General features: G+C 42.7%; 1 protein-coding gene across 2 annotated transcripts in view; it reads right to left on the reverse strand.

Moving 5' to 3' along the window:
- Positions 1-21,770, reverse strand: part of Csmd1 (CUB and Sushi multiple domains 1) — a 1,596,844-nt gene that overhangs the window by 116,937 nt on the left and 1,458,137 nt on the right. For both annotated transcript variants that reach the window (XM_052751771.1, XM_052751770.1), the window contains exons 40-41: positions 17,107-17,223; positions 11,039-11,248 (exon numbers count right to left, since the gene is read on the reverse strand). In XM_052751771.1, the coding sequence (XP_052607731.1) occupies positions 11,039-11,248; positions 17,107-17,223 (327 nt within the window). The remainder of the gene's footprint in view (positions 1-11,038; positions 11,249-17,106; positions 17,224-21,770) is intronic.

A 21,770-nucleotide genomic window follows, 5' to 3' on the forward strand; every position in this document is an offset into this window, starting at 1 on the left:
ATTTATTGTGGTTTAATCATTAAAATAATTATGTTCTATCGGGTGAGGTGGTTTATGCCTTTAATAGAGGCATGGAGAATAGAGACAATCAGAGCTTTGGGAGTCTAAGTCCACCCAGCGCTTCATAGTGAGATCTTGTCTTAAATATACAAATATTTCCGAGTAAAGATTCTAGCTAGGATGCCAGCCAGTGTGTCCTGCTCCTGTGCCATTGCTGCAAGATTAGCCATGAATCAGTAATGTGAGCTAGCCTACACGTCAGGTGCAACTCCGGCTATAGGCATCTCAGAGCTAAACAAAGTCCCACAGACGGCTCCTACCTATGTTCCCGTCTTTCCATTTCTGGCACCACCAATGCATAGAAGAATGTCCTGACTCCCTTTTCAAAGCCACATGGATATACTGCACAAGCAGCTGTGGAAAAAGGTGCTTAGTGTCTCTGGGATAAAGCACACAGGCCCCTGTATTGAATGTAGGTGGAAAGTTTGAGAGGCGGGGCCTAGATAGAGAACTGGCCACTGTGATGACTGTACCTACTCAGGTCCTTCCTCACATACTGCTTCTTCTCCACCATGATGTACCTAAGGTGATAGCCTTCTCCACACATTCTCATCACCATGATGTTCTGTCGAAGCACACAGGGCCTAGGCAACCAAGGACTGAATTCTTCAAAGTTATGAGCCAAATCAACCCTTTCTCCTATAATCCTGCAATCTGACCATCTGTCGCCGTGATGAAAAGGTAATTAACATAGAGACCAGATGAGACTCTCAAACACAATAGAACATTGAATGATAATGAAAAAAGACATGAGGGGCTCACAGAAGTGTGATGTGGAAACCGAATGGACACATATACCAGCTATCCATTCCACCATTCAAGATGAAGGTGTGGCTTGAAATTCATAAACAAATACTGAAAAGTACTCTGGGCTGGGATGCCTACCTGGTGCATCAAATACAAAGACTTCCCATCTTTGTATTAACTACCTGAAATCAAGAGGTCATAGGAGAAATGGAACCAAAGGCTCATGGCACGCTTGGGGAAGTGAATGAGCATACTACATGGATAGAACAGAGCCACAGTATTGGAATGGGAGGCAGATACAAGCTTAGACCCAAGAGGTGGGTCTGAGTACCTCCTGGGTTGTGTTCCGTGCTCAGGGTCTTAGCATTCCTAGGGAGGCCCTGTGGGAAGATGCTAAGTGGGAACATCCAACAGAGACTGTATTCTGAAGGATCTGTGTACTTTCTGTGTAGAGGGTCTTCAAGAACATTTGCCAAACAGTAAACATTGCAAAATGTCATTATTATCAATAGTTTATATTTATTTAGGGAGGTACTAGCATGGTATACTTTCTCTTCAGGATGACAATGTGGAATAGTCACAGGTCATTGGCTTTCTCATTTAAAGCAACATAATTGGCCATAACCCTTCAGGAGAGCAACCTGGATAGTTCCATGGGAAGACTGTGTTCAGTACTTACTCTAGCAGTACTGTTTGCAGAAATATCTGTCTTGAGGATAATTTCAAAGGAGAAAAGGCTGAATATTTAAGAATGTCAAATGCAGCATTATTTACATTAAGATAATCAAAAGTCTAGACAAATAATAGCTGACATCTGAAATGGTCTCATAAATCCTACACACACACCATGCAGGGCTCACATGTAAGAGTATTTCTATTTTGCAATGGTGTGGAAGGGTTACTACAGTTGCCCTTCTTAAATTGGTTCTTCTCCTGGGCTAGTGATGAGCAGCACAATCCTCTCCCGTGATTGTGGGCAGTGATGGGGAACTTCCCATCCCAGGCAGCTCTGCCGTTGCTAGGAGAAACCACCCACACTCTACAGTGTGCTGTGATACTAATCTGGGATGCTCCATGAACCTGTGCATTAAATACATCTTTAGCTTACAATACTGTCAACTTGTCATGGTTTCAATATGAAACCCAACTGATGGCCTATTAGGGGAAGTTGTGGAAACTTCAGGAAGGGCTAAATGAGGGGGGAAAGTCAACATTTCAGGTCACTTTTGAGTGTTATACTAGCTCTCCAGTCTGCTTCTCTGTTTCCTATCTTTTTTTCAAATTTATTTATTTTTAATAATGTGAATTTGTGTGTCTCCATGAGACCATGTTTGTGGGCATCAATGGAGACTAGATATGTTGAATTTCCCGTAGCTGTAGTTATAGGTGGTGGCTTCACCTATGCATGGTGGGCCTGACATGAGTGTTTGGAATTGAACTCAGGTCCTCTGGGAGAAACATACATGCTCTCACCACTGCCAAGCCATCTCTCTAGGTTCTACTGCCACACATTCCAGCCCTGATGTTCTGCCTAAGCATATGGGACCAAGTGACCATGGATTGAACTTCTGCAGCCACCCTCCCATTAACTGTTTATCTCAGACATTCTGCCATAGACATGAGGAAAGTAACCAATGGGCAGCCTACAGTGGGATTCTGACAATGGCCCAGAGGTGAGGCAAGGTGCATCTGTATTACGCCGATACATTTCCGCGTGTATCCTCCCACTCATCTTCAGTATCAGGAAGATGCTGCACAGACGGCAACCGGACTCCATCATTGAACTCAACTGTGGGTGACAATGTAAAGAAGCCCTAAAGCTGAGCCAGCAGCCTCACTCAGCTTTAGTCGTTATTATATGTGCAATTATGCAGGGTCTCTAAGGGAGAAGCATCTTCAGTGGTGGACAGTGGGATGTCATGACCCAGAAGACATTCTAGAACCTCAAAGTCCTCAAAAGAACCCTTGGGCTTGTATCTCACAGGGACTAGAGCTGGAGAAAGGGCCCCATCCAGACAAATTCCCCAGAGTAAGGTGATAACACGTGGTCTAGAAGAAGCCGAGTTCAGCTTCAGGAGCCAGAGTTCTACCCTGCATCAGGACAGTAGATATGAAGAAAATGAACCCCATTCAGAGGAACTAGTATGACATGTTTTATCTCTTATACAGAACTTAGATTTAAATATAAATATTATAGTAGAAAAAAAACCCCTCCTGGCCAAGATACTAGACCCTCTGGACTAGTGGAGACTAACATTCCAGTTGAGTGGGTCAATTACTTTGGCTAAGGGCCACCCCTGGGGAGGTGAGCTCACTGTAGGCCACGATAAGGAGATGGGCAGAATAAGAAGTCCTTTAATGAAGTGCTATACTTTTTCTTCTCAGAAGCCCAACCCTGGTGTAGAAGCTTGTAACTCAGTCATATAGAGTTTTAAGTCTGGCTGCTTTTCTGAATAATTCAGAAAAGCATAACTTTCTCTTCTTCCTTTCTATCTCTTTTCCAAGCCTGCTTTCCTTAACACCTTTTGTACAACATTTTGGGTTTCCTTACTCTTCGCTAAAGCTCCCTCCCTTCTATGAGGCTGTTTGTCCACCAAGTGTGTGACTTAAAAGGCATGCCCCCTCACTCTACCCCCTCTGCCTCTGCCAGACAGCTGCTGAGATTTACAGCTTGCCTGACCTGAGATTTTTTTCTTTTAAACGCTGATAAAATGGACCTAAAGCTTTTGTATGTTCCCATTGGAAATACTCATGAGACTAGGAACCCCAGAAGGAGACCTGATCTGCAATCCCCCATACCCATACCTGGAATCCTCAATCCCTTACTCGACAGTCTCTCTCCTGAGACAGCTCTGAAAGCCACAAACCATGGGGCCACCTCTGCCTCTCAAGGGCCTCCCCATGCTGAAGGCTGCAGATGTAGCCTCTTCCTGAGAACCAGCGTTCTGTATCCCACTGTGGCTGCCATTCACCCTTACAACGTTGCTTGAGCCTCAAATGACGCTGTAGATGCATACTCTCCAAAAGAAGAGAAATTCCATGCCCTGCCAACTAAGGACAAAGCTTCTTTTTCAATATACTTTTTACCTGCCCTGACTCTGCTTTACTTTGGACACAATGAAAATGATGAGGGGAAAAATGCACCCTTCAATTCAGTCAGTAAGATTGCTAGTAACACCCCCAAGGAAAAAAGCAAAATGAAAGCTGATTGCCCATTCTCAGAAAAGGAGAAGTGAATGAGACTACCTGCAAGCAAGCTAACCCAGACTTCATTGGGAGCGTCATTCAGGGTTTAGTGGTGCCTCGGAGGCTCGACATACAAGCATCACTCACAGGGGAGCAAAATAAACAAGGTCATGGTTAACATATATCCCTAGTGAACATACACACACACACACACACACACACACACACACACACACACACGCACACACACACTCGCATGCATACATACGCACTTTATTAATTTTGTTGTAAAGCCTGCTGGATAATTTAAGAGCTATAATTGGGTTTTCTTTAGGGATGGATAAAGCTGGGCTGAAGGCAGCAACCATTTCTACCCACATAATCAGCCTCTGTGACAGGCTTGAATTGGGGAATTAAAGTGGCCTTTCAGCTTGAAACTCACGATTCTACACTAACAGCCGCAGGCTATTATAATAGTTGGAAAAAGAGGTTTTTCTTTTCCTTAATAGCATCTAAGCTACAGATGGTGGCCCACACAATTTCTCAGTTAGGCACACACATAAGCATGAAAGTTATCCAAGCTGGCTGTTCTCGAAGACCCGATGGCTTACACCCTCTCTCTGTAACCATCATGGATCTCAGGAATACTTGCTATGTGAGCTATCCCACTGGTGACCTCTAGTACCAATATCTATCTACTGATGAAATCAATCAGATTACTACACAGTTACAACCCAATCCAGACATTGCCTGAGGCCTTGGCTGGGGCATCTTTAACTAAATAGCTTTCCGTAGCCTGGACCATGATAGTGTCTCATATTTTGATTCACCAAAGGATAAGTGAACAACCTTCATGGCATTAAAATAACTTCTCCTATGTTGACCCAAAGGACCTTTACTCCAGAAGTGACAAGAGGGGGGGGGCGGGGAATGAAGAAAGGTGAAAGAAATGGTCCCTTTTCCTTCAGAAGAGCCACAGGGAGTTTCCTTGAACACTGGGCTCTCCTCTCTAAGAGTCTAGTCTAGAGTGAAGGGAATTTCTACTTTAGTGGGAACTTCTTCCAGCATAATGAAAGATGCCCTATAAGAGAAGGGAAGGATGCAACCATTTGTTGCCCTCAGTTGGGAGCATTCTTCTTCAGTTAAGAGCCTCACACTGAGAGCAAGACCCATCAGGCATTTAGGTGAAAGGGAACAGGATAAGTCCCTGTCAACCTTTTCCCCAGGGAACTCCAAGTTGTTCACAATATTGCAGTGGTAGAAATGGACTGAGTTTCAGAAATACATCAGTGTCCTTTGTAAATAACAGCTCTGTCCATAGGAACAGTTAGTGTGTTTGTGTACCACAACAAACTCTTCAATCCACATTGTACAGAGAGGCTGTTTAATTGGTCACTGCAAACTGTACCCTCCATACACATAGAGTTAACTCACACAGAAAACTCAAAGCATTCTCATTGTAATTATAAACAAGCAGATCTTCCATATCCCATGGTCTTTAAAAGTACATCTATTTAGCATATATACATACACACATTATGAAATATATATAAAAAAGGAAGGAAGATACTGGGTGCAGTACCCAGCCTCATCTTGTGTGCGATGCTGAACAACAGATATTAGCCACATCCACCCTGAGTCTCGGTGCTTTATAAGTGCTTTCCATGACAGCCAATGGGACCAGCAGTGATTGTTCTAATGTCTCTTTCACTTTTGGATTGATACCTAGCTCAGTGACAAACAGCCACATACCCTCATCCTTCCCAAAGCTTCACTTAGAAATGGGACGCAAACATTTCAGGTTACTTAGCAAAGTCCTTTTTCTAAGTCATTTAACTTCAAGACAGCTCTAACCAGCAGCAGCATTTTTTGACCTTTAAGCAAGCCAAGAATATGAGACAAAGCTGAGGAATAAGATACGCACAGCAGACATCACTGTGAATGACAAGGCCTGTCCTCATGATATACGTATCTTCTTTGGAGTTATTGATTGTACCCAAAGCTTATAAATCTTATGTAGAAACTATGGGTGCCTCTGCATCTAACAAATCATTGTCAGTGTCTGTTTGCCAATTTCTACACTTTATGCAATGACAAACACTGGTAAACCATCGTATCACCATCCCTGTTAAATATGACAGTCTATGACAAATGAGTGTGTCTCAAGTTCATGCTGTCATTCTTCATTATAGAACTGATTTCCATGCTTTCTAGTTATGAAAAATGAATTATAATAAATTATGCTTTTTAGTGACATCTTTAATGTGAATATTTAAAAGCCAAGTGTAAAGTGGATAAAATATTTGCTCAGCCAACTAGATGCCTAGATGGTTCTCCTTCAAGAGTATTCACAGGTCCAGATTCTAGAAGGTCAAGCAGGTGATATCACTGAGCACAGGTACAGGGAGTCACAGCCTGCCTGCTGGTCTGCCTCCACTAAAAAGTAGAGAGCCTTACCTGAACCCCAGTATCTTTCCCATGGAGATACTTCCAGATTTTAATGTGCAAGAAGGAGGGAAATTTGACCCATGGGTATCTCTTGAACTGTTGACATCTAATTGCAGACATCAACATCGATAATTACTAAAATCATAAACTATACACTGTAGATGTAACCAACGGTCTTATTAAATAAGAAATACAGAGCCGATTCAGAGAAGAAAGCCAAGAGGTCAGAGCTAAGAGCCTCACCCTTCCTGATTCAGGGATCCTCTTCAGCCAAGAGAGCTCTCCAAAAAAGGACCTACTTCCTGTGTGTATGTCTTTATATAGTCTAGCTGTTCTGCCTTCTCATTGGTTATAAACCCAAACATGTGACTGCCTCGTCACTGCCTGAATGTACCGCCCTCCAGGTCCTTAAAGGCGTGCGCCACTGCTGCCACGCACTTGCTATGGCTCAAATAGCTCTGACCCCCAGGCAACTTTATTTATTAACATACAATTAAAATCACATTTCAGTACAAGTAAAATACCACCACAATACACCCTTGTCTAGGTGATTCCTACACAGGCTTCTCCTGGGGTCAACTGTTTACAAGTCATTCAGCTTGGATTAAGATAATTATTAGAGACCTGGAAATTATAAAAAATAAACAAGCAAACAATAAGATTATATGAGATGAAGTAGTTGGAAGGCAATACTGAGGTGGGACTCTGTATTTGAAGGAAATTGAAATGTTGGATACACAATCAGGGGACTCAAGAAAAGAGATACCTCAAAAGTGCTGTATCTGCTGGAGTTGGCCAATGGTTTGAAATATAACTATGTAATAGTTTCCTTATTGGCTCAGATATTAAAGTCATGCAAATTAACACCAAGATTTACTCTAGCTTAAAAGAGTTCATGCAGATGTTGCCCACACTGAAAGGGTCTGTCAGCCCAGGAAAGGGGCCATTCCTCTTTAGTACTGTGACCCTGTCCTTTAGAAAGAAAAACTGTTAGTGTTTTCAGAAGGCTTCTTTTCAACAGCACAGAGTGGCAGAAGAGGTAAGCCTTTTGTCAGAAATGTTTTGCATATCAACACCTTATAGAAGAACTTTAAACATGAGTTCAAACTCTTTTTAATGATTCTCTTTTGGTGGGCAGTCCCCACATCTCTTTAGTTTTATATTTTTCAGGAGGGAAACTCATGGTCAAATGTATGTCCTGTGTAAATCCTGATGGTCAAATCACTTTCTAGGATCCAATCAATATGGAGTAATCATACGATCTGCTTTAAAAAGGGGACTAGGCATGGTGGCATACAACTTTGGTCATGCCAGCACTTAGAAGGCAAAGGCAGGTAGATCTCTCCAAGTTCAAGGCCAGCTCAGTCTGTATACTGAGATTCTGCTTCAAAGTGGAGTCAGTGACATGAAAAAAATGGCTCCTTATGTAAAGGCACTTGCTGCTGCTGCAGCTTGTGACCTGAATTCTAACTGGGAAACCTACACAGTGAAGGGGAAAAATGACTCCTCCAAGTCGTCCTTTATCCTCCATGTCTGTGCTGTAGCACACATGCCTCCCTGGCCATACATGCTAAAAAAAGAAAAAAGATTTTTTAAGAGGTTTATTTATTCTTTATGTGTATGATTGGTTTGCCTGCCTGCGTGTCTGTGTATCACAAGTGTTCAGTGCTTGAGGAGGCCAGAAGAGGGCATTAAAGATGTGAGATGCAGTGACTGTGCATGGACCTGAACCTGGGTCCTCTGCAAGAGCAGCCAGTGCTCTTAATCACTGACCCCCTTTCCCCATTCTTGCCAGAGATTCCAGAAGTGTTTAAATGTAAGTCTTTGGCTCTCGTCTGGGCAGAGGTTAGAGATGCTACAGAGATGCTGGATTCGCATATCTTCTAAATGAACACCCTTACATGGAGACTACCTGTGAGGGTACGACAGAAAAATCCAGTCTAGACACTAATGTCTTCCAGGGAATCAGCTTTAGAATTAGATTCTGGTCAGAAGAATGAAATCTACTTCTGGCTCTGGGTGGAGATACTACACTCTGACCCACCCCCAAGATTAAACACTCCTTTCTACTGTCTCCCCCAATGGCCATAAAACCAACCTAAGAGTTAATTGAACTGGGTCTGTCAATCACTGAAGCAGACTTGATTTAAGGAACAGTCAAGAACATAGAACCGGACACAAAGAAGAGACCTCCATAGTGCAGGAACCTCCCTAAAGTGAACAGAGAGCAGAATGCAGGTTCTTTATCACTGGGAAGGGAACATCAACAAGTACAGAACTCATGTGTTACACTGGGTGGGGACCAGCCTGAGCCAGATACCAGGCTATGCTGGAGCAGTGGCCACCACTCTTCTGTACTGTTCTTTTTGGTAGAATATTTATTATACATATGCATAAGCAATTGATTCCTGACTTTGAGAAGACCCAGGATATCTCTTGGTTTAGTCTAGTTCTCACTCAGTAATAAAAGCTACCCCAAATCTCATAGACTTAAAGTAAGATACTTCTCCATTGGCATGCCAGTTCTTAATCCTGTCCTTGCTCAGGGACCCAGTCCTATCCAACAACCATGACAACAAACTAAGACTAGACTCTTGAAGTTTCCATCCCAAAGGATCTTAGACTATCAGCAAAGCTAGTCACTATTCATGCCTCCCTACTTGGTCACTCAGGAGCAGTGGACCTGGGTCCTGATGGGGGCAGCATTAGTGATCTCTACACACCAAAAGACTTAGGTAAAACCCACCTCACTCGAAGGCATTCACCATGGTTGAGGGACAGACACACCTCTGTGTAGTACACATGATCTGAGTTCCACAGGAGTCCTCAGAGAAGGAGGGGAAAGGATATGTGCAGTGGGTAGCCATTCCAGCTTTGGTCTGGAAGTTCCAACCCCCATTGAGGCTTCGGTAACTATCACGCCTACAAGGCGGGGCCAAGGGAGGGCCCTGAAGACCCGAGATCCGGATGCGCCGTGCTCTCTTGTTTCCTGGACCTGGACGCTAGAGGTAGACCAAGGAGAGTTCTCCAGAGAACACCGCCGGACTGCGTTGCGTCTTTTCCAGAACCCACCACCTACCTATCCCTTCATTTGTAAGTTACCCACTAAATAAATTTTCCTTTTAACTAAGTGGAGTGGCCTTAATAATTTCACCAATAGATATGCCCCTCTGTTTCCTCCTGACTGGATTCTTCTTTTCAGAGGCCCCAATTCTGGAAGTCCACACCAACATTTTACATTTTAGATGAGAATTTAAGTAACAGCAGTAGAGAGTCAACCTTAAATACTAGCGTGTTACTGTGATAAAATGTCAGTGCCCTGTTTCTGAGGACTGTTCTAAAAAAAAAAAGGTAGCAAGTGACTCAACCATGGGCATTTTCAACTCAGTTAATGTGACAATATTTAGAAGGCCAACAAAATGATTTCAGATGTAGTAGAAGCTCTGAGCTTTTTTTTTGATCATTCAAGGGTGCTTTGGGATAAAATGATGGGAACTTTTCTCGGTGATTTTGTGTTGGACGAGTGAGAGGAGAATGCTTTGCTTCTGAACTGCTTCTCTCTCTCTCTCTCTCTCTCTCTCTCTCTCTCTCTCTGGAGACAGGGTTTCTATATGTAGCTTTGTGCCTGTCCTAGAACTCACTCTGTAGCCCAGGCCGGCCTCAAACTCACAGAGATCCACCTGCCTCTGCCTCCCGAGTGCTGGTATTAAAGGTGTGCACCACCACCGCCTGACTCTGAACCACTTCTCTTAACTGACGGTGGTGGTGTGAATAAGAATGTACCTTAGGCTCATATATTTGAATGTTTAGCCACCAAGGAGTAGAGCTGTTTGGAAGGTTTATAAGGATCAGGAGGTACAGCCTTGTTGGAGCACCTACGGCCTTGTTGTAGGAAGTGTGTCACTAGGGGCAGGCTTCGAGATTTCGAAAGCTCATGCCAGGCCCAACTGCATTCTCTCTCTTCCTGTTTCCTGTAAATCAGGATGTAAGCCTCTCAGCTATTTCTCATACAACACTATGTCTTCCTGTGTACCAACATGCTTTGTGCCCTGATGATAAGCCTCTGAAACTAGAAGCCAGCCCTGATTAAATGCTTTCTTTTATAAGAGTTGCCTTCGTCATGGTGTCTCTTTGCAGCAATGGAGCAATGGCTAAGATACTGATGTGACTCAAACAACATTCCAACAGGGGAAAGGACATGATGCTGAGCCGAGAGAATGCACAAGTGCCAGTGGCTGCCATTCTTACCTCTGATACCTGCTGACTCTTCTGGTCCAGTCCATGTCCTAAAGGGACAAAGGCTATAAGGGACAAGTGACCGAAGAGAAGGCCTTGTGACTGGAGGTGTATGATGATGAAAGGGTAGAAAGAGGAGAGGAGATTAGGCTGAGGGCGGGGTCTAGATGAGGTCTTCACCTGGCTCAGCTTTTCCTCTGTGTTCTTAGCCCCATATTCCAGGACTGTCACGATTCCACCAGTCAGAGGCTGACATGTTTTGGGAGTCCATTTGGCTACACAAGACTTTAACCAATCAGGGATATTTAAGATTAAATGCAGCATAAGGAGCATCTGCAGAGCCATTTGTCTCAATGCTTACCTTGGTAACTGAGTTTAAATCCTTGTCGGTTCTGTGAGTGGTCACTATAGAAGCGGATGAGGGTTTCATGTGTAGTGCTCAGCAGTGATGCGGGCAGGTCAGGGCCACTGAACTGGCCCATCATTGGACTGCTGTGGTAAGGTCCATTTTGGATCTCCAGGTAGTCATGGTTGGCTTCAGTTGAGAAATTCAGAAACTGGATATGCGCACCTATGAGCAAACATGAAATCTTCAGAAAGTTCACGATAATGTATCTAAGATCATGGCTGATCAAAGGAATTATCACTTCATTCTATAAAAAAAGAGGGGCATGGTGGAGGAAATACTGTATCTTTGAAGAATACCTTGGCTTAGCTTAACTCTGTGTGATCTTTGTCTGCAAAATTCATACTCACAAGTCAATTTCTGTGAAATATGAGTACTGCCAGCATCATATCACAGAGAGGCACAGACATCATTTTTAGAATAGTAATTTAAGGACGTGTCACTACAACAATGATTATAACCCAAACAGAAGGCTGGCATCATACATGATATCATTCACATGTTAATCATGATTTTAATCAAAGAAGTCAATACTAAATTAAAAATACAAAACAAACTTTGTAACATATTCTAGGGTCTTCAAGATGAACCATTAAGTAACAGTACTTGTTTCTAAGCCTGATGACATATAATCAATCCCTGAGATCTACATGGAAGGAGAGAACCAGCTCCTATAAACTGACCTCTGACCTCCACACATATGTAGTGGCATGTGAGCATACACATACATAGATACAAAAAACACACACACACAAATGAATGTAATGATTTTTTAGAGGTCCATTCTTATATTAACTGGGTTATTATACTATTACATAAAAGATGTTTTAGATAAGCAGGGATTATATTTAATTGTATCACATGTGAAGCAAGTTACAGAGGCTCTCAAGAAACCCAGTCTGATAAAGGTCAATGTGACTCTCAGAATCAAGGCTAAGATCAAGATACAAAAGACTGGCTCAGCTCCGTGTACCAGAATATTGTTCTCATTGATTTGTGTGGACAAGCTATGGTCAATAATGCAGAAGAAAGCCCAAATCAAGACAGTTTAGAGCCTTTTCTGTGGTGCATGGCCTTTAGATGTTTGAATGCTGGCTCTAAACTAGTTTTAATTTGTTTGAAAATTTAAAACAGAAGCCCAGTGACATTAGTCTTTGAATAAATCCATGAATGAGCTTGGCAATGGAGTCTAAACTATGAATATTAATAATACAATAAAAATTACTTTCTCATTGTTTTTCCCCTGTTCCCCTAAGGTAGTTCTCAAGAGCAAACCCAGGGTCTCCTACATGCTAGACCAGTGTTCTGTCATTGAGTTACATCCTAGTCCCTCCAGATTTTGATGGTAAAGAGTGAATTTTCATCGAACATAATATGTTAAAAAATTAAATCCAGTGCTTACATGAGCTATCCTAGCTAAGAACAGAAACAGAGAAAATAGCAGATATCCAAGGAAGGGGGTTATAAAATGTCAGGTGAGTGAAGAACTACAAAGAAGAGCTAAGGAAGGAGTTGTGGGGAAGAAAGGACAAAACGATTTCGTAAATTTAAAGTCTTACAAGGAAAACTTGCAGGAGGGACACCCATCAAACTATTGTCCTTCTAGCTGGCTTAGCAGAAGGCCAACTACCCTGTCAGAATACCATTTGCCAGCCTCTCTCCCCAAATCACTAAGTGAGGTGATGCTTGCTGCCACTGTAATTTTAGAGGTGAAGCACAGAGGCTCAGCAGTACCAGGTGCTATGCCCACTGTCACACCAGGAAGGTCACAGTGAGGTTTACATTCAGCCCAGATTGACGCAGTCCTTGCTTTCTGTGGATTATCGTGACATAAACTAGACCATAGCTAATCACCTCATGAATCAAGTGCATTCTGCTACTTCGTGGAGAAAACTAGTTTGCATTAAATTCACTCAGCTTGGTTCAAAAGAGGAAGAACGAGAGAGGTAGCAGACATGAAGCTTTAGAAAGAGGCTGGAGGGACAAGAGTTAGCAGAGGAAGAAATAACTCCAATCAGAAAGCCAACCTTTGAAAATTTTCAAGTAAGTGGTGGCTTCATCTTACATCATCTTGGTGAATACACACTATCTTATTAGGAGGCAGGTAAGGGATGCCTGATCTGCTGCTGTTCTGGGTTACAACAATTCAGAGGAAATTCAAAGATGATAGCCATACCAAAAGCCAACCACATGGAAGACAGCCAACTTCTAAACAGTAGAGGGTGGAGAAAAGGAGGCTTTCTTACTCCCATGGAATTAAACTTGAAAAGGAAGTAGGATCATGACAATTATAGTATTGTGAGCAAAATTACCATTTTAAGAGGGATAAAGAATCCAGCCACATATCACATTACCTAATACCTATCAGCAAATGAAACTGAGCTTGGCTTTAATCTGGCTTAAAGTGGGATTGTATTGCTATCTAATTTCTAACAAACTTCTTCCAGTTTGACATTACAGAACCCAACTGAAGGGATTAGAACAAATGCAGCCTAGTCATCCTTTTATTATCTCACAGAATATTCTAAAACTCTATGAATATAGCAAGAAAGGCAATCGAAGACTCCATCTCTGCTGAAATTTACACAGCACACTTTCATCTGGTGGTAGTTATGCTTTGAAGATCAAGTGCCAGTGTGGAGTCCACTGCACAAAGGATTTGCCTTCCAACTCTGATGAAGCTTTAAATAGTAATGTGGTCCTGACTTTGCAGCAAAGTCCTCATTTTCAGCGGATGGAATTTATGAGTATTAACTTATCTGCTATGTGTGTAGCAAACCATTTAAAAGACCCTTTATACTTTCCTCATGGTACCAGATGGTCCAAGCATTTTATAATTTAGGATATCGTTTTGTGAGATCATAGTACAGTGGTTTATAAAGAAAAGGATCATGATAAATCAGAAAGAAAAAACAAAACAAAACAAAACAAAAAAACCAATAGACTAGCTGGATTACATTTCTCTTAACTTCACCTTTAGATGTATTCTAGAAAACAGACCTAGAGAGTCTAAGTAGATTCTAAGTAGATTCCACTTCACCAAGGCAGTACACACAGAGGCTGAAATCAGTGAAAAGGAAGAAAATAGCCCCAAAATGTGAAGATAGTGGCTACTGAGATAGAGACCATTTAAATGATCCTTGATGCTTAGTCTAGGCTGCCATGAAAGGTAGACAAGTAAAAAGTCTCTGACATAATGCTAACCTTTGAGTTTCTCACAGGTTTATAAAAGTATCTCGGAGAACGCTAAGGAGTTTAAATGAAGAAACTGCAGGTAAGAAAAGGCACTCCAAGAAACCATGATTATTGAATGAAAATCCTAGTGTTAGCATAGGGCTACCTACCTATATGTTTTTGGCCAAGGAGACCCATAAGGCCTCTTAAGCCATAAAGCTGTTGCCATCGCTGCTAGTTGCATGCCAGAATTAGATGAGAAGTTGGTGTTGCTGAAGACCCTTGCATAGTTTAGTTTCAGGACATATGGACCTCAGAGTGTGACTTACCTGGAAATTCTCTCCTTGCTGGCTAGCTTTCACAGTGCTGCAAAGTGGCACATGGGATGCTGAGGGAGAAGTCTCACTAACTGTCCTGCTTGGTTATAAGACCGCATGCTACAGCAGCAACACACTGTAAGTCAAGGCCTGGCTTCTGGTGCATTCATGGCACAACTGTCATGGATATCAATTGCTTTCCAATCGGATTGAAGGTCTGATCCATAGGAGGGGATTTGGTTCTGGTACTGTAAGTCAAGCCTGGGAGGAAATAGGCTTCAGTGCAGAAGCAATTGCTATTGTTCAATTAAACAGATGTGATTAGTCTATTAAGTTGCCTTCTAATCATTTGTGTTTGCACACAAGTTTACTATGCTGTCAGCTTCAATTATTTATGCAAGGGGACTCTTTCATGTAAGAAAAGATGTGCTAGACACACCTGTTCAAATTTCTGAGACTAAATGACTATTGATGTGATATAGCAGCCTGATAATCAGGCATCTATATCATTCAATCTTCCTACCCAAAGCTCAGAGAAAGATGCCCAGAAAGGAACAAAAAGATATAAGAACCAGAGGAAGGGGTAGATAGTTGTTCTCTAACTCAAAGCACATCTTGCTGGAGGGAGGTGCAAAGCTGTTTGAAACTCTTGAAGGAAATGGAATTTACATGGCTCTGGAAATAAATAAAACTGAGAAGTTTCAGGAAGTTCTTGAAATTGCAAGATTCACAGGGACCCTCCACAAGATTATACATAAGCAGTAAGAACTTCTGTGGACAGGAGGCCTCCAAGTGACTAAGCTGTTTGTAAGTTGTACAGGGAGCTCCAAGGATGCAGCCCTCAAGAGCTGTTGTCCTTGTTGTGGTGGGATTTTGGGTGAAGTAATTGCACTGAGACATTTATGCATCTGTAAGTAACTCCTCAATCATACTCCCCAAAGTGAACTCTACAACTCTCTGATTCACTGTTAGAACTGAGTGGAACTGATTCTTTGATCTGCCATCAGTGCCCTATAGAGTTATGTCTTCCAAGGAAAAGTCACTCAATTCTTTGCCATGGGCTTTGTCCTCCACCTTGTCCTTTCCCACATGACTTCTTTATGGCTTCTAAAAACTACTGGGTCAAGACTCCATGTGCTGGCCCTCTTGGGCTGCCCTGGTAAGCCCTCTACTTACCGTGTCTAGCTGACCAAATGTTGGCTGACAACATCTCTTGTCATATACCTGGCCAAGCCAGGCAGGGCCTTCATCCTACCGCATGGTCCCAGTGTTCTCTTATGAGGAAGTGGGCCAGTTATATCCTCTCTACAGCTTTCTCTCTGCATGCTACTGTCATGGGGCATAGCTATTCAAGGGAAATGCTTTGAAAATGCCATGATCATAGGCAGAAGTTTCTGTCCTGCCAGCAACTATCAAATATCCAGCAGCCGCTACCCAAATTACAACACAAAGACTTATATTAATTATAAATGCTTGGCTGATGGCTCAGGCTTATTATTAACTAACTCTTACAACTTAAATTGACCCATTTCGATTTATCTATGTATTGTCACATGGCCCTGGCATTGCCAGTCTGTTGGTATGTTGTTCCTTGGGTGGTTGGCTGGCATCTCCCAGACTCTGTCCTTCTTCTCCTATATCTCTGCTTGGATTTCCTGTATGGCTCTATCCTGCCTTGCCGTAGGCTAAAGTAGCTTTATTTATCAACCAATAAGAGCAACACATATTCACAGTGTACAGAAGGACATCCCACATCACATGACCTTCTAGGACAATGATTTATATATAGCTGTTGGTCATGCCTCATTGATAAATCAAGTGTTTGGTATCTAGGTGTCCAGTTACTACTACCTAGGACTGCCACTGAGTCCCTCCCTTGGTGCACCTACAGTGTGGCTTTAGAGGGAAGAGAGGGGCTGGAAGCCCATAAAGTGGCTATAGTGAGATCACATGGTAGGTGAAGAGTAGCATGGAAGAAAATCGGAGACTTGTGCAAAGATCATGTCCTTCTGAAGTCAAGGCAAAATAAGATTTTAAGTGTTTGTAACAAAGTTACAAATTTTCTAAAGCAGATAACCTGAAAGTCAAATGGCTAAATACATCTTAAAATTTCACAAATAATAATCAACATAATATATAATTAAAAAGTTCATAAGATGATATATTTCCAAATTTATGTGTTATATTGCATCTAGTATGTGTCCTAATATGGAATCCCTAAAAAAATTTCCACAGAGTCACCACTCCTGAATGTCAGAAGTAGACAAGAATAGGCAGAGACATGGATGAAGAGACTAGTGACTTAGGGATGCTGTCTCATGGCATCATTCAGCTAATTAAATTGGCCTTGAAGAGAACCACATGGCTGAATGGATGTTTTAGAATAACTTCATGCTCTCAATGCTATTCTGTCAAAGCTGTTCTTAAATCTGTAATCTACTTTCAATGAAAGACACAGTTAAGACAATGGATGGTCACACATCAGTCACTTGAGGAGACTCTGCTGGGTGGAATGATTCCCAGTTCACTCACCATAGCCAATGGGCAGCGATATCTTCCAGGTGCAGTCCAAGTTGTTGGGGTACGAGCCTGGGAACCCTGGGCTCAGGATCACTCCACTCATGCTAGTCAGCGTCCCTCCACAGGTAGCTGTTAAACAGAAGACGACAGGAGTCTCCTAGAGTTTTGTGTTCAGCAAGGATCCCTAACCTAACACATTTTAATGGACCACACTAGAAAAGAGAAAGCCCACAGGGTGGTACCTAGGAATAGTCTATCATGCAGAGCATGGATGCTAGTTACCCAGGGGCCCACCTTCCCTCTGCTCTGTGGGATACTTGGGAATAAAGATTCTTCTCCACTTGCCTTCTGGCACTATAGGCCCTTAGCAAAGGTCAGCTGGTTTAACAGTGTATTTCAAACAGGCATCAAGTTGACTTTGGTTTTTTAGCTGTTGTTTGTGGTAGTACTGCTGTCTGTCCATTGATTGTTCACTTGTGCTCCTACTGTGTGGAAACAAATGGGTACCATCCTGAAGCTCCACAGCAGTCAGTCATAAAGACTGTTATTCAGATGATTCCCCCCGCATCACCCCATGACAGATGGAGCATGTCCATGGAATAAGACATTAGCCTGAAGGTTCACAACTGGGAAAACCCTTCTCTTCTCCAGGATGTTCCAGCTCTGTCTGGTTCTGGGGTCCCAGTGTCCTTTTGTAGCCCTGGTACTCAGAGTCCCTTCCTTTGGAGAATGTAACTCTCTGCAACCACTTCTCTCAGAAAATTCCATGTCATGAAGATAGAAAGTCTCTGTATTATAATTATGCACATGCTGTGCTACTGTGTCTGATGTTTGCCAGTAAAAGAAACACAGCTGATTTTATAACAATGTAAACATCTGTTTACATTAGCCACAAGGCTGGTTCACCAGGAACCCTAGGGGTTGACCATTTGTGATGGGTTAAAAACACAATTTCATGTATTTTCAACTAATGAGGCAAATGATGTCATTTCTTATCAAGAGGACAATGTGAAAAAATTTCTCTTATTCTAAGCATTCAGTTCATGTTTTCAAAAGCCTCTGCCAGAAAGCCCTGAGCATGTACTGGAGGGTCTTTTAATTTTCAAATTATTTTCAATCATCAAGGTTAGATAACTTTACCCAACAAGGGCAAATTTCATGTAAGGAAATATGTAAAAGCCGACCCTGGTGACTATGGTTAGTTGCTCAAGACAGGCCATTGCAACCCAGGTTTAAACATTCTGTATATTCAAGAAATAACCTTGAAAATTTAAAGGTACCTTCTTCTGCTCTGAGTTATGATTCTAGACACCAGCGCAGATGAAATTGGCATGCCTGTGACTTAGAGAGTAGCCCAGCAGGGAGCTGTGAGCAGATGAGAATCATGTGTGAAATGCAGGCTGCTTGGGTGTGGTGTCTGAGCCTGCACTGGGCTGAAGACATGCCAGTAGGGGGGCTAAACCAAAGCACCTCTCCCTGTAGGACCCTCTAGCTGGAAGGAGGGTGGATATGGTGTCCATCCACAGGGAGGACAAATAGAAAATAGGAAATGGCTACAAAGTCAGGAAGATGAGGGTCCAATAACGGTTACATTTCTAAGAAGGCCCTTCTAATTTCAAGTATGACTTAAAAAAATCTAGTGTCATGAAATATGGACATGTGTTATAGAGTCTCCACCCCTTGAGAGGAAGATTGGCATAGTTATCATGAGCAGGAGCTGGCACAAGGCTGGAGTTGCAGGTGCCATCCTCCATGTTGTTATCCATCCTGAACACAGGGCAGGGACAGTGTGCTGGATCCCACAAACATCTAGATACTAGGCACAGGATGACTTCTTCGTGATGTAAGAGCTACCAGCACAGGTCAGCCTTGTATGTATACAAAGAACAAGCTGATGTGTCTCAAAGCAGAACTCCCTAAAGGTGTGACCACATCTACCTTGCTTTGAGATACCCTGAGAGCCCCATTGCCACCATGCTGTGTTTTAAAAATGTTTTATGCATATGGGTATTTTGGCAGTATACATGTCTGTGTAACATGTATGTAGCTGAGATGCTCTTAACCACTGAGCCATCTCTCCAGTCCCAGGCTTGCTATGCTCCCTAATGGCCAGACAGAAGCTACTTCTTAGAGTTTCTGTGAACCCCTTTGCCCCGACCCTCTCCTGCTCAGCCCTCGCTCATGCCATCTCCTGCTCAGTAAGCAGCCTATGTGGAGACCTACCACCAAATGCTGCGTTCAAAAGGACAGGTGATCCTTGCTACAGAATATCAGGGACTTAGAGTTTTTTTCTGGATTTATGTATTTTGTGCAGGTTTTTCATGTTCTGGAACCAACAGACGAATTTTTATTTTATGACACAGGTCACATAATCTTGAGAACCCCACAGTGCAAGAAGTCTCCAGTCCCACCTGCCCCAGTACGAACTCTAACTCTGCTGGGGGCCCTGGCAAGCTGCCTGGCCCCTCCAGGGCTTGATGGGATATTAAAAACAGTCAGCATTAGTTAAGCTCTGAGAACAGAGCCTGGTGCTCAGCGAGAAAGTGGCTTATGTACCTTGACTCCATTAGTTCTGCGATTATAAGGAATTAGGACATGAGGCTTCTAGGAGTCCAGTGAGTAAAATATTATCTCTCTACAGACTCCAGCTCCTGACTTCCTCAGCTCAGATAAATCTGAAGCTAACAGCTACAAAATGGTTTGATTTCTTATGTCAGTCTTCAAGGCTCATTGCAGTCATGTGTGAGTTTTGACAATGGGAGATCTCTCTGTATGCCTTGCCAAAAAATGTAGAAGTTGATGTAACTTTAATATTTGCTAATATAAAAACTCATTAGAGGACATGTAAAAGTCACATGTCTTGCTAATGTAAGTTAGTTATTCAAATTCAAATAAAACAATTTCTTATAAAGCACAGAGCAAACACAATGTAATGTATGTAATGTAAATACAATCTGAATATGTATGCTGGGAGTCAATTCCACTTTGGAGCTGAAAGAATTGAAATTGCTTAATGTGGAAAACGGTAATTCACAGGAAGATGAGTGGTCTGTGTAGAGAATCCACAGGCTCCTTGACATCCTTCAGCTTCTTCTTCCAGGCCAAGGCTGAGATACAGGCCTCTGCTTTACACAGGAGCTTTTTGTGTGGAAGGTACGTTAATAGAGAAATTTATGTTTGTGTGTCACAAATAAAATACTAGCCTCTGAGGAAGAATGCTCCCTTGAAAGAGAAAATGATGGTGAATACAAATGGGAATTATTTCCTGAGCAAGGCCACTATAGAGCATGGAGTTCTGTTTGCTCACCATATTTGGGGCCATACATTATCCTCTGTATGCAGTCAAGCCAGTTAAACTGTGTATTCTTCAAAATCATTGCATAGCTAACATTTGTTTGGGAAGCAGGGAAATCAGGATGCCAGTGAAGCATACAACAGTTATCATCATGTTGACCTCGTGGACCAACACACTATATGATCATGGTCAATAGAGTAAATCCTGAAACTGGGGCCAGCCCAGAGGATAATATGCCACAATCTTGGAAGTTGCTTGATTTGTGGACATAGATGGACCTTTCTCTTAAAGCAGTCTCAGACAATATGGGCTGCTTGAATGGCATGTGGGCATCAGAGATCTGAATGTGACAACAGCCGATCCCAGTGTGGGAGGACCCTACAGACTCGGGAAGAGTCAGAGAGCCTCTGCCACAGCAAGCCAGGTTCTTAGACAGCTTTTGATATAGCCCTTATTCTGGAATGCCAGGTTGATAAACTGGGTGGTGAGCCAGACATGCCTGTTGTCAAAATGCTCTGAGTTGTGGGAGGATAATGTAAATGATATTAATGGTATTAAACCACATGAAGAGTCAGCTAGCCCAGGCACAAGGGGCAGAGACTGAGAGTAGGAATTGACAGGTAATGTTAAGGCTTACACCAACTCAAGAGCACCCAATTCCCCCTCCATACTATCTGACTGTAATGTGTGGAAAAACATATCGAAAATCATGTTTAAAAATTGCATGATAAACAACTTAAGAACATTTTATATAATGACAAGCTCAGTGTTGCTGGATTTGTTGTTGGCCACAGGCTCTGTCATGCCAGTTGACGAGTGACTAGAGGAGGTGGGGCTGGTTGGAAGGGTAAGCACAGTCTCTAGGATAAGGTCAAGAAAAGAAGACAGGCACTGGTGATGTCTGCAGTGTGGTGATGTCACCTACAAACTCTGGGGAAGCTAATGCTATGGCTCTGGTCAGGAGCTGGATACCTTGTGACTTGCAATGTGATGCCTTGGGCCTTGGGCATAGATTCTTCGCACTCAATAGGCAGTGGTTTGTCCATCACTGGGCCCTTTAATGTGGAATACAAACATGCCAGTTTCTAGAGATTCAATGATTTGCTTGTAATTCTGAGAGCTTTGCTTCTGCAAACATGCTTTTCCCGAGGCTAACAGCATGTTCAGAACACCACTCAGCCTGTCAGAGTTGTTACCAACTTCCTTCATACATTAATAAATGGGGATTTTGGCACGGATTTGAACTGTTTGGCACATTGAGCTGGGAGACTCAGAGCTTCCATGTGTAGACTGATCCAAAGTCCCCCCAAAAGCTGAACTTCTGAATTCCCCATGGAGGTGCTCATTGCATTCCTGTGACTTTTACCCCATGTGACTGTGC

This window comes from Peromyscus californicus, unplaced genomic scaffold, assembly GCF_007827085.1.
Source record: "Peromyscus californicus insignis strain IS unplaced genomic scaffold, ASM782708v3 Scaffold_23__1_contigs__length_62951481, whole genome shotgun sequence".
NCBI lineage: Eukaryota > Metazoa > Chordata > Mammalia > Rodentia > Cricetidae > Peromyscus > Peromyscus californicus.